The sequence below is a fragment of the Phaethon aethereus genome, assembly GCF_964289735.1.
Source record: "Phaethon aethereus genome assembly, chromosome: Z".
NCBI classification, from domain to species: Eukaryota; Metazoa; Chordata; class Aves; order Phaethontiformes; family Phaethontidae; genus Phaethon; species Phaethon aethereus.
The window spans coordinates 10,115,136-10,131,334 of NC_138577.1; the positions used below are offsets into that span (position 1 = coordinate 10,115,136).

Sequence of the window (16,199 nt, forward strand, 5' to 3'; positions counted from 1 at the left end):
TGTGTGATTGTGTAGATTTCAGAGACGGCAGATGTGATAAATGATTCCCCTGATGACCCAAGGCACAGTTCTTCAAGAGGGAAACGGGTCACTGATTTGGAGACCAAGCTGGAGGTGATGTCCAGGCAGTGCTAAGCTGTGGCTGGCCATAGTGAGCTCCTTCATGCCACCTCCTTTGGAGTGGCTGGACCAGCAGCCCCTGGGGAAGGTGATCTTCACCCTTGGCAGAGCCTCTTCCTTGTGGTCTGATGGCCACCTTGTGGGCAACTCACCAAAGAACCACTTCTGTTAGCCAGCTCTGGGGACAGTCATCACCATTCCTAGTGTCCTGCAGAGATGCAGAAAAAGGGTCTAAAAACAAAGCAAAACAAAGCAAAACAAAGCAAAACAAAGCAAAACAAAATTAAAATTAAGTGGTTTCTAAAGCACCTGGTTTAAGCTTTGCATAAACTAAGGCAGGCAAGGCAGTTTCAGTCCAGCTCCACACTAGAGAGTTTTGCTGACAGAGAAGGGATGTGATTTTTTTTTCATGATACATTTATATTAGCAAAAAGCCTAGTGAAAATACAGTTACACAGCTATAGGAGTGTTATTGTTGACGCAGCTTATTTCAAACAGGGGAAACCATATAGAGTACAGTATAACAGATGCTTCCTCTGCACTGGAAGTATTTACCAGACACAGACTTTCTAGGCAAAGCCTTTTGCTGGTGCTGGTGTCAGTTTGTTCCCACTGCTCTTCCCCCTTCCTAAAATGTCTCCTATCTTCCAGGACAGCTGGTGTCATTGTCCAGGTGGGTTTTCCTCAGATACCTAGACAACCACAGAATCACAGAATGACTAAGGTTGGTAAGGACCTTCAAGATCATCAAGTCCAACCATTAATCCAGTGCCACCATGTCCCCTAAACCATATCCTGAAGCACCACATCCACAAGTTTTTTGAACATTTCCAGAGATGGTGACTCCACCACCTCTCTGGGCAGCCTGTTCCAATGCCTGACCACCCTCTCAGTAAAGAAATTTTTCCTAATATCCAGTCTAAACCTCCCCTGCCACAACTTGAGACCATTTCTTCTTGTCCTATCACTAGTTAGTTGGGAGAAGAAACCGACACCCACCTCACCAAAACCCCCTTTCAGGTAGTTGTAGAGAGCAATAAGGTCTCCCCTCAGCTTCCTCTTCTCCAGACTGAACAACTCCAGTTCCCTCAGCTGCTCCTCATAAGACTTGTTCTCCAGACCCCTCACCAGCTTCGTTGCCCTTCTCTGGACACGCTCCAGCACCTCAGCATCCTTCTTGTAGTGAGGGGCCCAAAACTGAACACAGTATTCAAGGTGCGGCCTCACCAGTGCCGAGTACAGGGGCACAATCACTTCCCTACTCCTGCTGGCCACACTATTTCTGATACAGGCCAGGATGCTGTTGGCCTTCTTGGCCACCTGGGCACACTGCTGGCTCATGTTCAGCCGGCTGTCAACCAGCACCCCCAGGTCCCTTTCCGCCGGGCTGCTCTCCAGCCACTCCTCCCCAAGTCTGTAGCATTGCATGGGGTTGTTGTGGCCAAAGTGCAGGACCCTGCACTTGGCCTTATTAAACCTCATACACTTGGCCTTGGCTCAGCGATCCAGCCTGTCCAGGTCCCTCTGCAGAGCCCTCCTACCCTCCAGCAGATCAACACTCCCACTCAACTTGGTGTCATCTGCAAACTTACTGAGGGAGCACTCGATCCCCTCATCCAGATCATCAATAAAGATATTGAACAAGACCGGCCCCAGAACCGAGCCCTGGGGAACACCGCTTGTGACCGGCCATCAGACAGATTTAACGCCATTCACCACAACTCTCTGGGCTTGGCCATCCAGCCAGTTCTTTATCCAGCGAAGAGTAAACCTGTCTAAGCCACAAGCCCCCAGTTTCTCCAGGAGAATGTTGTGGGAGATGCTGTCAAAGGTTTTACTAAACTCCAGGTAGACAACGTCCACAGTCTTCCCCTCATCCACTAGGCAGGTCACCTGGTCGTAGAAGGCGATGAGGTTGGTCAAGCAGGACCTGCCTTTCATGAACCCATGTTGGCTATGCCTGATCCCAACCAGGTGAAGTTGGAGTTGAACCATTGGAGTTCGGGCTGGACTCTTTTTTCCAAGCTCTGTCTAGCCCTACACCAAAAGATACCCCGCACAGTTCACCCTCAGCTTCAGTAGCTGCCTTTCTAAGGCACATACCTCACCTCTGAGAGTCACTTTTGCATGACAGTTTGGCCATCAGGAAAACAAATCTTTCAGGTGTCCAAAGCAGCTACTCTTGAGGTTGGGACAAACCTCACAGTGTTAGTTAGGGCTGACTGCATCATTAAAGACTGAACTTAATGTTGCCAGCAAAGACCTCGAAAAGTGCCTTTGTTGAATCAATTCCAACGTAAAGTAGGCATATTTCTTGCTTCTAGTGTGTGTATTGGAAAACTAACCCCATTTTTTCTCCACTATCAGGAATGCACATGTACCCTCCTCAACCTATTTTTCCTACCTTTTCAGCAGCCTATATGACGGCAACATAACTCCTTGTTTTCCATGGGCAGTACACTTTTCGTTTATGTGGATAACTCCACTGAAGGACTGAAAACTCCTAATATCCTCACTTGATATCCACTGCATGAAAAATTATCCTCATCCAAGGCTATAAAATAATTTACCAACGTGCAGGTGCATCTTGAAGAGGGGAATTTTGAACAAATACTGGTTGAAGCAGAATAGATTGTCTACACCAATGATTTCTCAGTGAACAAGAGTGACATAAATCACCCAATTAGTCAGCCAGAAAAGGGTTATTGCAAACGAATGTTTTGTTCAACTTTAGGTTAACATGTGGATTAAAAATAAGGAAATTAAAAAATCAAATTATTTATTTATTTATTTACATATATTTATTCAAATTGGTTACATCTGCTCTGTAAACTACTCTGAAAAAACTCCTGGTTCACACATTTACATAGTGTTTAATGAATGATAAATAAGACATTTATGAATCATGTGCAAATGGCCTGTTTACATACACAATGTAAACTATGTAATTTTTTTTTTTTCCCCTTGGTGTAATGATACTAGTCTCTGAACATAAACCTTATCTAGAGGTATCACTCAGTGCCCTCTGAGATCTTTCTACAAACTCAACAGTCACTAGTTTGCTCTGTTTACACCAACATTTTCTGATGGTGTTTCGTTCTGTACTGAAGAAATCTATATTTGGTGTAAGTCCAAGTATAAATAGTCTTCCTCAATCAAAATACAGTTATCTACTAGCAGACCACATCTACTTTGACATGAAATACTACTTGCTTGAGCTACCTCAGATAATAGTAATCGTATAAGCTAACTTTATGTTTCAAAAAACAGTATGTTTCAAAAAGTTTGGTTTATTTCACATGAGCATTGAAAATATATTTAAAAACTCATCCAAACTTGTAGGTATGTGTCTGTGAGTGGGTATGAATGACAAATCTTCATTTACAGGCTTTGGCTTCCGTTATATCCTGATTTAAAACAGCTTATGTTAAAACATTTTTTTCCTGTAACTTATTTAGTATTGCAAGGGCTACTAACTTATGTTGTTTTGCACTTGAACTTTGTTTCTATATGCTATCTTTATCCACATTCTTCTTGGATTGCAGTCTAAGCAAAGTTGTCATTTCAGTAACTGCAAGCTGACTGCAAAAATTGATCAAAAAAAGCAGATATGGAAGAATTCAGTGCCTAGATTTTGATAAACAGTTAAAGTTTTTGTGTATTTCTGGGGTTTTGGACCTTTTTTGGTTTGTTTGGGTTTTTGTTCAGTTTTGTTTTGTTTTTTAAATTGCCAAATTATTTTCAAGCTTGAAAGTCAGATGCTATTAAGGTTTTTCAAGCCAACCACCTGAAATGACTAGCAGCTTCTGAAACATGTCAAAGCAAAGAAATCACCATTTGTTTTGCATGTGATACTGAGCCATCTTGGCTTTCACATCCCTCCTGAAATATGGTAAGCATCTCTTTATTTTGTTCCAGAAGACAGAAAACTCTTTGTGGGCATGCTCAATAAGCAGCAGTCAGAAGATGACGTGCGCAGGCTATTCGAGGCATTTGGCAACATCGAGGAGTGCACAATCCTTCGGGGACCCGACGGAAACAGCAAAGGTAAGGTGATGGCTTGAGTCAAGGCAGGCCAGGTCTCAGTGTATATATCATTTTCTGGTGTGACAAGTCACCAGGTAGCTGCCACAACAGCATCATTTAAATGAGGAGGAGTCACATTTGCCAAGGGAGGCCATTTCTTTGCTGGATGCTGTCTGCTTGCGCACGAGAGGAAAAAGCTGATTGCACATGCCCCCCTCAATGAGCTGCATCTTGCCAGGCACAAACTGATGCCTCTTATTGTTTGCTCGCAGGGCAGAGCCTCCCCTCTGAACACAGGGCCTTCACATTCACTCAAGATGTGCTCTCCCCACCCTGCTGAACAGGCTAATTCTTTCTTTAAAGAAAGGCAGGGTCGCTACTTTACATCTTCACTTTCCAGCTCCACCGTCATCTCTGCTTATTTCTCACCCACCAGCCCCAGGTCTTCCCCTTCTTCAGCTGGTCTTTGCACATATACACACTGATCAGTGATCACAATTGCAAGGGTACAGCTGTTGATTTAAATATTACACTCCATAGACATTTACTGTTTGAAACACGCAAATGCTTCACTACAAAACTAGATGTCTTGCCTCCTTCTGCCACTTTCTGGCATCACTTGTTACCTGGATAGGACAAAGGATCCTTTGCTACAGGCCAGGTGTAAGAATAAGGCTTCTCTTTTGAGTAGGAGGGTCATTTTTTTCCCCCGTTAGTCTCTAGACAAAGTAACTTCAATTTGAATAGGAAGCCCTCTTCTCTTGACAGTATAATGTGTCCATGAAATATTGATCTGCATATAGTATGTCATAAAGTCTGCTGGAATGTGCAGCACCAGGGAGGAGACCAGTCCTGCTGACGCAGTTCATATCTCACTGGGTATTTTGACATGTGACAACATCAACCAGCATATTTTTGCAACAGGGATGCAAAAAATCCAAATAGTGGTACACTGGAGAAAGATATTGCTATTCCATAAAATCACTGGTGGTCAAAAAAGACTTCACACCAGCATTATTGGGCAGCTGTTTGATACAAGTCAGCAAAGCTCAGCCTTCCTGATTTAAATGGCTGAAAATAAACTATGTGCACCTTTCTTCAATTGTATATCTACTTTTGTGTCATGACATCCAAAGATGGGGGCTGCTGCACTGGAAAGTGGTAGGCTAGGTTGGTCTAGAAGAGCTCTAACCATCATAAGAGTAGGCAGTTAAGCACTCCTTTCACTAAGCAAATCAGTAAATTGGGGAAAAGCAAAAAAAAAAAAGTCTGCCTCCATCTGGAGTGTAGAGAACAAAATTTAATGACAAAGACGCTAAAGAGAGTTATAAGAAAGGCAATAATGTCAGAGATCTGTAAGAAACAGGTTCCAAAGGAGATCCAACCCACAGACCTGTATTCATACCTGTTTTATCTTTTTTTTTTCTCAAACAATTTCATTATAAGTCTGAATCTGAGTGGCAGCTCCATATTGCTAACCAGTGTAATTATTAGTGCTAGCGAGCTGCAGTCTCAGGCTTGCATTTCACTGAGCTGTTCAGGATCAATACTGAGCCTTGACAGAGTTAATATTACCAGCTTCCATTTGCTGCTGCTATTTACTGAGAATGTGAAGCTCCTAATTTATACACACACCGTTACATACACGCACACAAGCACACAGAGCAGTCAATCCAACAGAAAACTTAAGACTAGTGCCTTTATCTTAGGAGACAGTCAGGCAAGCCACAACTCCCACAAAGTTATTCACAGTCTGTAATGTTTTCCATCTGCTAGAAACCAACATGTGACACACACTGCTTGTGAGCTACTTTGGGTAGAACTTTGAGCTACTATTTTGGGTAAAACCCATAAGGCTTAAATTCAACCTAAATTGAGATTTAAGCAGATTGTTTAAGTGCCAGATAGCAATCAGATCCCATAGGCTTCAATACTACCCAACCCATTACATTAATCATAGAATCTTTGGGCTGGAAGAAACCTTTTAAGGTCATCAAGTCCACGCCTCTGCAATAAGCAGGGACATCTTCAACTCAATCAGGTTGCTCAGAGCCTCGTTCAACCTGACCTGGAATGTCTCCAGGGACAGGGCATCTACCACCTCCCTGGGCAACCTGTGCCAGTGCTTCACCACTCTCATGATGAAAAATGTCTTTCATATGTCTAGTATAAATCTACCCTTTTTTAGTTTAAAACCATTAAGCCTTGCCCTATCACAACAGGCCCTGCTAAAAACTTTGTCTCCATCTTTATTCTAAGCCCTCTTTAAGTAGCGGAAGGCTGAAACAAGGGATCCCCGGAGCCTTCTCTTCTCCAGGCTGAACAACCCCAACTCTCTCAGCCTTTCTTGATTAGGAGAGGTGTTCCCTCCCTCTGATCATTTTGGTGGCCTCTTCTGGACCGGCTCCAACAGGTCCATGTCTTTCCTGTGCTGAGGGCTCCAGAGCTGAACTTTCTGAGGGTGCACTCTATCCCACTGTCTATGTCACCAATGAAAGGTGGACCCAATATGGACCCCTGAGGGACACCACTTGTAGCTCATCTCCAACTGGACATTAGATCATTGACCACTACTCTCTGGATGAAACCATCCAACCAATTCCCCATGCACCCAACAGTCCACCCATCAAATCCATCTCTCTCCAATTTAGAGAGAAGGATGTTGTGGGGAACCATGTCAAGGACCTTACAGAAGTCCAGAGAGATGACATCTGTAGCTCTTCCCTTGCCCACTGATGTGGTCCCTCCATCATAGAAGACTACTAGGTTAGTCAGGCAGAACTTGCCCTTGGTGAAGCCATGCTGGCTGTCTCAAATCCCCTCCCTGTCCTACATGTGCCTTAGCATAGCTTCTAGGAGGATCTGCTCCATGATCTTCCCAGGCACAGAGGTGAGGCTGACAGGTCGGTAGCTCCCAGGGTGCTCCTTGGTACTTTTTAAAAAATGGGTGCAATGTTTCCCTTTTTCCAGTCTCCAAGGACTTCAATTGACTGCCAGGACTTTTCAAATATCATGGACAGTGGCTTGGCAACTTGGCAACATCAGCCTCAGGACTCTGAAATGCATCTCATCAGGTCCCATAGACTTGTGCATGTTCAGGTTCCACAGATTTTCTTGAACCTGATCTTCTCTTACAGTGGGAGGGACTTTGCTGCTCCAGCCACATTCTTGCAGGCCATCCTCTCAAGAGTTTTGGTAAGAGACACTGCCAGTGAAGACTGAGGCAAAGAAGTCATTGAGTACCTCAGGCTTTTCCTCATCCATTGTTACCAGTCTGCCTGTCTTCCTCATCAGGGGGATACACTTTCTTTGACCTTCCTTTTCTGGCTGACATACCTGTAGAAGCCCTTGTTATTCTTTGCATCCCTTGCCAAGTTCAGCTCCAGACACACCTTTGGCCTTCCTGACCCCATCCCTACACAACCCGGCAGCATCCCTGTACTCTTCCCAGGATACCTGTCCCTGCTTCCACTGCCTGTGCATTTCCTTCTTGCTCTTGAGTTTGACCAGCTGGTCTCCACTCAGTCATGCTGGTCTCTTGCCTTCCTTTCATGATTTCTTCCACCTGGGAATCGAGAGCTCTTGCGCTCTATGGAAAGTGTCCTTAAAGATCTGCCAGCTCTGTTCTGCTCCCTTGTCCTTGAGGGCAGTTTCCCAGAGGGTCCTATTGACTAACTCCTTGAATAGCTGCAAGTTTGCTTTCCTAAAATTCAGGGTCCTGACTTTACTTTTTGCCTGCCCCAGATCCCTCAGGACAGCAAACTCCACCAGTGCATGATCACTGCAGCCCAGGCTGCCTCTAATCTTGACATCATCAATTAGCTCACTTGCATTGGTCACCAACAGGTCCAGTATGGCATCACCTCTGCTAGGGCTGTCTGTTACCCGGCACAGAGAGTTATCCTCCACGCACTCCAGGAGCTTCCCTGTGGTGAACCTCTAAGTCCTTCAGGTACCTTGGTGCAAGTAGTGCTCTCAGAATGTAGGTCTTAGCTTCCCACTTTAATGCCACCATAGACCAGTCACAGCCAGAAAGCTGCCTGAACTTTGCCTGAAACCATGGGTGATGTCCTGAGCCATGACACATAACCTTCACAGGGCTGCAGAGATATCTCCTGCATGAGTCACTCAGGGGTAGGCAGGGCTGCTGAAGCATGCAACCAGGTGGCAGAGGAGCTGGGACTAAGGCATTTCTCTGCCTCAAAGGAAATGCAGAGCCTGTCTCTCTTGGGAAAGTTAGGAGAGGAAGGAGCCTTCCTGCACTTCTCTGGGTAAAGCTCACCAATGTGCAGCCAGGAGTGCAGAAGTCCTCAGCAGGAGTCTTTGGGTGAGGAATCTGAAGTGGATCCAGTTCAGCAAGCCAGCAGGACCCACAGGGTCTTCACTGCTGTCCTCTGGACAGCTTCTTTTTTTCCCTTTTTTTTTCCTCCATTCAGTAGTTGTCTACTTCAGTAACTCCAAAAGTAAAGATTTCCCACAGAATCAGAAGTTCCACAAGAAGAGTCTTAACACCCCCTGAAATTATGAGCTTAGGCCCTGACTCTGCAGTCTCCTCTAAGCTGACAAGACAGTCAGAGCAGCCCATTCAGCTCTATAATCTGGAAATAAGGAAAGAAAAAACATTTGAGCCCATGCATCTCCCTATCCAGCACAGGTTATATATCTCTCTGTGTATCAAAATCCCTTCAAACTCCAGATCTGCTCCTGTCAAAGGGACACCATTCTGGGGAGGGTGGCACGACTCACATCCTCGGCTCATGAGGTCCTGGAGTCCGTTCTGGTGAAAATGGGAGGAAAGAAGGTTATGTGCACGTTTGATACTGTGTACAGAAGCCACGCCATTGAACACACAAACAGAAGGGCCAAAATGTTGGGATTTCTGCTACTGCCTCACTCCTGTACACCACTGAAATCTGAGTTTTCAATTGTCTTGCTACCTCAAAACCTACTGGAAGCAGTAAGATGGATCCCATTAGCATCTTGGTCATCAAAGAAGATAAATACCTGTTCTTTCCTTCATTCACACATTTTTCCAGATGCACTGATCCATCTGTTGTCTCAGCACAGGGGTGAATTTCACCTGAGGAGAGTGAAGCCTTCAACATGGCAGCAGCAACGCAGCCAAAAATCCTGCTCTAAATGCAATGAGTGGCTGGAGTTGGAAAGCTTTTGTATATTTGCTAATCAGCATCTTTTTTTTGGAGACAGAAAGTACAAAAGAATCTCTGCAAATAATTAAACACCTTAATTCTGGATTATCTCTGATTAATGAAGAGGAAGGCACAGTATCTCAGGAGCCCGGGAATGCTACGCTGCTATTATGTCATAATTGATCCCTATTGTTTCCAGCTGAAGTTTATCTATCTCATTTTCTCATGATTGTCTCGTCTCAGCTCCTTATAAATTAGATCCAACTATTAGCAACAATTGTTATGCTTTTCCTGAAATGCAGTCTGCATAAGGTGGTGAGAGGACAATGCAAAGCGAAGAGCTCCTAACTGTAACCTAATTTCACATGTGTGTATTATTTTTAGAAAGGGCTATTCCTGCTTTATTCAATCTCACCTCTATCAGCCTGCAGTGATGATTTTGGGTATGTTTGAGACTCATTCTTCTAGTTTGTGAGTGGGGTGTTCTAATGCTTCAGTTTTCACCCTGCTCTGTATAGATCCATAAGGGTGTGTGCATCTTCTAAAGATTCTGCAAAGAGAATAAAGGAGAACTGTCCCGTTGTCAGGACTGACGTCCCCTGCACAGCGATCTGCGCCCCCCTCAGAGAAACAGCCAGGGCTTTGCAAATTGATTAAAAGCTCAAAAGTCTTTGGTAGTAATAAAAGGGGAAGGAAGCCAGAATTTCTCCGGTCTCTCCCAGTCTGTTCCAGAAACCACCTTAGCGTATGGAAATTACTCTTCCTCTCTCTGAGTCAGTTTGCTTGTAGCTAAGAGCGTTAGCAATACTTACCCCCCCTCCAGTGGTGCATGCGACCCTTTGAAGTGTTGATCATTTCTGCACTCTAGTGCACATCCATAAGTGCACTTTTCTGCCCTAAAACCTTATGTAAGAGTTCAGTGTGAGATTCCTTATATGGCAGTGCAGGCCAGAGCAGCTCTGCCTACGTTTCTTTAACGTCCAGAGGAGAATACCTATACTGGCACTGGCTCTGCAGCTATGAAAGACCAAGATTCAAATTTTGGTGGTGGCAAGGTGGTAATTGTCATATGTGGATCTCCCGCCATCCCTGCTTCGTCATCAGAAGCTGTCTCATGCTTTGTCAGACCAAAGCTGCTTGGAGCCAAGATAAGCTCTGAGCAGTCTGTCATGGAGCTCTACCAGACAGCCATACACCTTCTTGATTTGGAGCAACCTGAATGCTTTCTGCACATTTGGCCTGTGGTGGCTTGTAACAAGTATGTGTAGCTTTCTCATAACTTTTACACACTTCCTTGCTGTTTCTCATAACCCCAGAAGGAGGAGCATTCAGCATTAAGTCCAACACAAATAAAAGAAAATTAATTTTCACCCAACAGGTTTTAAAATTGTGCAACACTGCCATGGGAAGCTGTGGAGGTCAAAACATAAGTGGATTCAAAATGTACTTGCTAAGTTTGAGTCCATCAGTGCCCATTACAAGCTGTGTGGGAATTCTGCAGCTTTGTTTTAAGAGGTCCTCAGGCTGCTGCTGCCTGGATTTTGGAAGGGAATAACCAGGAGCACATTTGCTTGTTATACTTTCTCTATAACCTCTTTATTGGCCAGTTCTGAGGACAAGCGACTCAGCTAGCGGGACTTTCATTGTACCCGTGCAACCTTTCTTACTCTCTTCTTTTTCCTTTTCCAGGGTGTGCATTTGTGAAGTATTCTTCACATGCGGAGGCCCAAGCAGCCATCAACGCTTTGCATGGCAGCCAGACAATGCCGGTGAGTAGCTCTGTAACACAGGCAAGCGAGGATCAGTCTGGCCTTTGCTGACCTGTGGCCTGATTGAGGAGGAGGAGGGACAATTTATCTGTGCTCTGCAACTCATCTTCCAGCAAGATAACATGGATATCAGCTCAGGCATGCAGGGCCTTGGGTGTGCTTAATTCACCAGTGGAAAGGCCAGGATGACACTGTCATTTCACACAGGCACAGAACCCCAAGGGGTGCTGTGTTCTGTCACCAGCAGTTTCGATGAACTGGAAAAAAAAAAAAAAGGTTCACAGATGCCAAAAACATTGAGTCAAAATCACCATGAGTGTAACCTTTCAATTTTCAGAGGGACAAATCAAGTAGAAACTTGTGTCTAAGAGCTTCTTCGTTTCCCCTACCCAAAGAGACCAACTATTGGATTTTCCAGGAAACATTTCAGGGACCATTCCACTTGGACAAATATTTAGTAATATGGGGTTTCGAGCCCAATATTTCAGGAAAGTAGAAATGGAGATGTATTTTCTATGCAAAATTGTATTTGTACACAATCACATAGACCCAGAGGAATGTAAGGCATTCCACTGTCAGCAAGAAAAGACAATCTGATCCAACATGTTTTGGTTTATTATAATAGCATATTATTTTTATTACTAATTATTCATAGTGTAACTCATGAAAGGCTAAGAAGCATGCCAACAACTTGGAAAGGACACAGGAAAGCTCAATAAAAAAATATTTAAGAGTGTAAAGCCTCCCTTTCAGTAAGAGACTCTAATGTAAATTCATGAATTTTTATCCAAATAAGTTTAAAGTGGGCCTGGCAGATTGTCTCTAGATATTTGCAGGGATGAAAATGGAAAATTCTCTACAGGGAAAAGGTTTCTAACAGTAACAAATCATCAAGATCTCATTTTTTGGAACTCCATCTTAGACAAATCATTTTAAAAATGGTACATGTTTACCAGTGATACTACTGAAAAAAATCTCCTTAAAGATGAGGAGGTCTCATTTCTTTGAAGTATTACAATACTTTTAGGAGTCTCTTCCTAAAAAATTCCTTCTAACAAAACCAGATGTTGGGTTTGATGCTTACATCCCATAGTGAAATATTATGGGTGTCTTTCCTGAGACAGGTTGAAGAGGTACTTTTAATTGCTTTCTTTCAAACTTTGAACCAAAGTGATAGTGTCTATAAACTACACATCAGGAATTGCAGTTCCATAGGGTGTGGTACCACAAAAAGGTGTAATAAAAAGTCAGTACCTGTCCCAAATACCTTACAAACTCATGTGACAGTGGTGAGAGGAAAACAGGAGAAAACAGACAAAACCTAAGGAGAATCAAAGACTTCATCTAGGTCTAATATACTGAAAATATCCTTGTTCTTCCCCAGCCCGTATCCTTCCTGCTTTCATCACACTTTAGATACAAAAAAAAAATTCATTTCTCAACCACTTGGGAGCACATTTCTGTTCCATCCTGCTGATGTCATCTGAGCTTAGAATGTGCAAAATAATGAAGATTTGGCCATTTCATGGGTCTTTTTTTTATGGGACCATTTTTCCTGTTGACTCATTTGCCTCAAATACCTCTTATAGAAACGTTCTTGAACAACCAGATCTGGACATCTGAAAAAGCATCACAATTTAACCCTTACAAGATACACATCCCAGGCTCAAGTTTCCATGGCTTGGCAAGTTTCCATGAGTTGGCTGAACCTCAGCAGCAGTCCACGTACTTATTCTTAGTTCACAGGGAAAGCGAGCAGAAAATTACTAATTTCGTCCTTTTCATTATAAGCTAAGGTATGTGGCATTGCCTTTTATCTACCATGAACTACGAGCAAGCACACAGGGAGTTACCATGGCTCAGCAGACTAGTGAGGACCTGTTGAGTGACCACCACTTGATTGAGACATGAAACACACACTGCTTTTCCCACAGGACCTCAAAATGCTTAAGGTGCTTTGAACGGCATGGGCCAAATCCTGCAAGCGATCGCTGTTTCCAATCTCATTTTCATGGTGTTTCACGGTGTGTAGCTTCTTTCAGGGCTTGAATGTTCACAGAGAAATGCAGCCACCTCGTGGTCAGATGGTGGTGTAGCCCTCGTCCTTGGAAAGGAGGGTTGCATTGCTGCCATCTTCCTTCAATCCCCCCTCCCATTTCTCTCACCATTAGGACAGGCCTCATTTGTCCGTCTGCGATGGCAACTCAAAGTTGTTCCTGTGGTTCAGCCAATTTAAATGTCTCTTGCCTTGTCCTCCTGTACTACCAACGGGGCATCCGTCATCATTCTTGTCAGGTCTTGAGCTGTTGATTCCTGCAGCAGACTCCTGTTTCTCCACAGCTGTCAGGATTATTGCTCTACTGTGACTTCCTGTTCACACAACATATGTTACCTAATAGTTTCCAAAAGCAACTTTCTTTTATGAAAGTTTTATTCTTTTAATTTTTTTTTGTTAGCCTTTCCTTGGACAGGTGCCTGACTGCCATCCATCACAAACCTACTTCTCTATGCAAGGCACTTGTTTTTCCTAATGGCCCACCAAACACGTCTACAGCTTTCCAATTTGCAAAAAATCAATTGTTTTTAGAAAAAACTTTCCCTAAATCCCTCTACTTTTGAGCAGGCCCAAAGTTCCTTCTGTATCTACCTGCCAAGAGGGCATTCTGGTGTCTTTTTAAATCATATTGCCTATCAACTCATCTGCTTTACGATAATGTTTTACTTGACTTCTATGTCCTCCTTTATGAGAGATCATAATTTCCATGTACTTTTGCATGTATTTATAATGTATTTACAACAATTATATGCCCTGTACTTTTAGCTTTGGTTATTTTGTCCCCTCCTGTCTCTCTTCCCCATTCATATGGGGGCATAAACAGGTCTTTTCACATGACTCTCTTCCTTTTCTCATCCAAGCCTTGTCCCTAGCAACCTTATCCACCAACACAAGTTCAGCTACTATTTCTGTAGTGACAGCTGAAAGATATAACTTTTGTAGTGCAGAACTGACTTCTGCCCAAACTAAAATCTTGGCCTGTCTTTCCAGCGTCTCCTAGTGGATGTCTTAGCTCTCAGATCACACTCAATATGTATAAAACAGAGCTCTTGAACTTTTCCTACCAATCCCTGTCTCCTCTCTCTTCCACCTCCATTCTCAATCACTGTGAACAATATTATCATCCTACCTGTCAGTCATGCTCCTACCTAAGCATCTTCTCCAGTTTGGTTTTCTCCTTCTCTCCGTGTCTTCATAACTGGGTGACAGCCAAATGTTGAAGAGTTGTTCTGTACAACACATCTAAGTTACAGCCTTGTCCATCCACCCACACAGAATAAACTCTCCTCCACACTTCATCACTCATACCTAAATCACAGCAGCCTTTATCCTGTCCGGAAAGTACACAGGGTTAAAAACTGTACTACTGTTGCACCTCAGAATATCTTTTGTTATTAATTAATTCCTGGAAGGAAAAGAACAGTACTGTTATCTACATTTTCTGCATCAAGGTGAAAAGAAATGTAGATTCATTTGATTTAGCTTTAAAGGTCTCAAAGTTTTTAATCTATTCTAAACATCTTCTAGGATTCCTACAGAATGTGAGAGAGAGAGATTTCTAGAGATTTGTACATTTTTCCCTTTATCTCTCCGTGCTGAGATGGGCTAAATCACCTTCTGAGGATGCCTGTTCCTTTCATCAGTTATAATGGAGATCTCCATAACTGCATTAAACTGAATACCTGAGGTGGGACTTGTCTCACCTAATTTGAGACATCCAGAAGCTAAGGAACTATGTCTGAAGTTATCTAAGTTTTTGTCATCTAAGTTCCTATTATCAACAGAGAGATACAGATATATACCTCTGGAAGAATTTTATTTTATTAAAAACATATTTTGAAATGTGTTGAACCAAAACCCAAATAGAATTGTGCTTTTTAGCTAATTTTTTGTGTTGGATTCCTGTAGTCTGCCAGTTCGAAAATAGTGGTTCTTCACCTGAAGTGCAGCTTAGAATGAAAAAGGACCCATACTGCTTAAAAACAAAAGCTAAATACACTTGCTTCCTGCAGATGTCTCAGAGTCTACAATCGCCTTTGCCCACCAGTTATACACACTTACCACCCTGAAATCCTTCTGCTGCACTTGTCGCTGCCACAGTAATCTTGCTGGAGCTAAAGATCTAGGATGACTCTATACCAATTGATATTATCCACCTACGAGTCAGATATTAAAGCTGTTCTCTTGGCCTATTGTCTGATGGTGATTCCTCCCATGTAGCTCAGACTTGTAGTTTAATATGGCCTGACTGAGCCATGGAAGGATCTGCCTCCCCGCTGAGTGTGCAAGGAGCTGCACTGAGTGTGCAGCTTAGAGTGGACACCTAAGTTCATGTCTAATCCAAGGGGAGCTGAATCCTGTTCTGGGTGTTTGTTGCCCAACTAGAGCAATTTGGGATTCAGAAACCAGGTGTCCCGCATCTGAGTCCTCTGACTCCTGATGTGTTAGGTGTACTGTGGACTGGCCAATTGCCACCATTATGTTCATTCTATATCTTTCTTTAATTAATGAAATTTAAGGCCATTAAGACCTCCAGAACTGTGTAAGATGGCTTCCACCACCACACAGACCAAGTCCTCTTTTGTTTTACTATGGAAGTCTGCAGTAGCTTGGTCAAACCACAGCATTTCTTCTGCATCCAGGCAATAGCATCCCAAGTCTATCTATGCCTCAATGAACATCTTCCTTGAAAATGACTTTTTGGGTGAAATACTTGGTTTTGTGAAAAGAAAGGAAATGTGAGACTTGGATACAAGCACTGAACAGATGTCTGCCTTTTCAGAGAAAGATTCAACTTAGTTGAACTTGAAAAAAAAAAAAAGTATTGCAACCCAAAACTTTGTTAACTTGGGGGCTTTCATTTCAACATTTTTCTGTGCAGATCTCATCAACACAAATGACAAAACCAACTCCAAATCTCTGTTCAGGAACCACCTATATCAAATTATGCAATTATTGCTCAGTGTTGTTAGGCAACAGACCAATTAGACCTCTAATTGTTGTATTTCTTTTTGTTTATTCATGAAGAAAATATGAATTACACAACACCTTGAACAAGGTCGACTTTCAGCCTCCACC

At 43.2% G+C, this 16,199-nt stretch overlaps 1 protein-coding gene across 21 annotated transcripts in view; it reads left to right on the forward strand.

Moving 5' to 3' along the window:
* Positions 1-16,199, forward strand: part of CELF4 (CUGBP Elav-like family member 4) — a gene marked incomplete at its 3' end in the record, with an annotated part of 708,661 nt that overhangs the window by 621,665 nt on the left and 70,797 nt on the right. For 8 of the 21 annotated variants that reach the window (XM_082013591.1, XM_082013610.1, XM_082013599.1 and 5 more), the window contains exons 4-5: positions 4,039-4,167; positions 10,986-11,065. In XM_082013591.1, coding sequence (XP_081869717.1) covers positions 4,039-4,167; positions 10,986-11,065 — 209 coding nt within the window. Of the gene's footprint in view, positions 1-4,017; positions 4,168-10,985; positions 11,066-16,199 lie in introns of all 21 variants that reach the window. The other 13 variants (XM_082013602.1, XM_082013592.1, XM_082013601.1 and 10 more) reach the window with 2 other exon arrangements.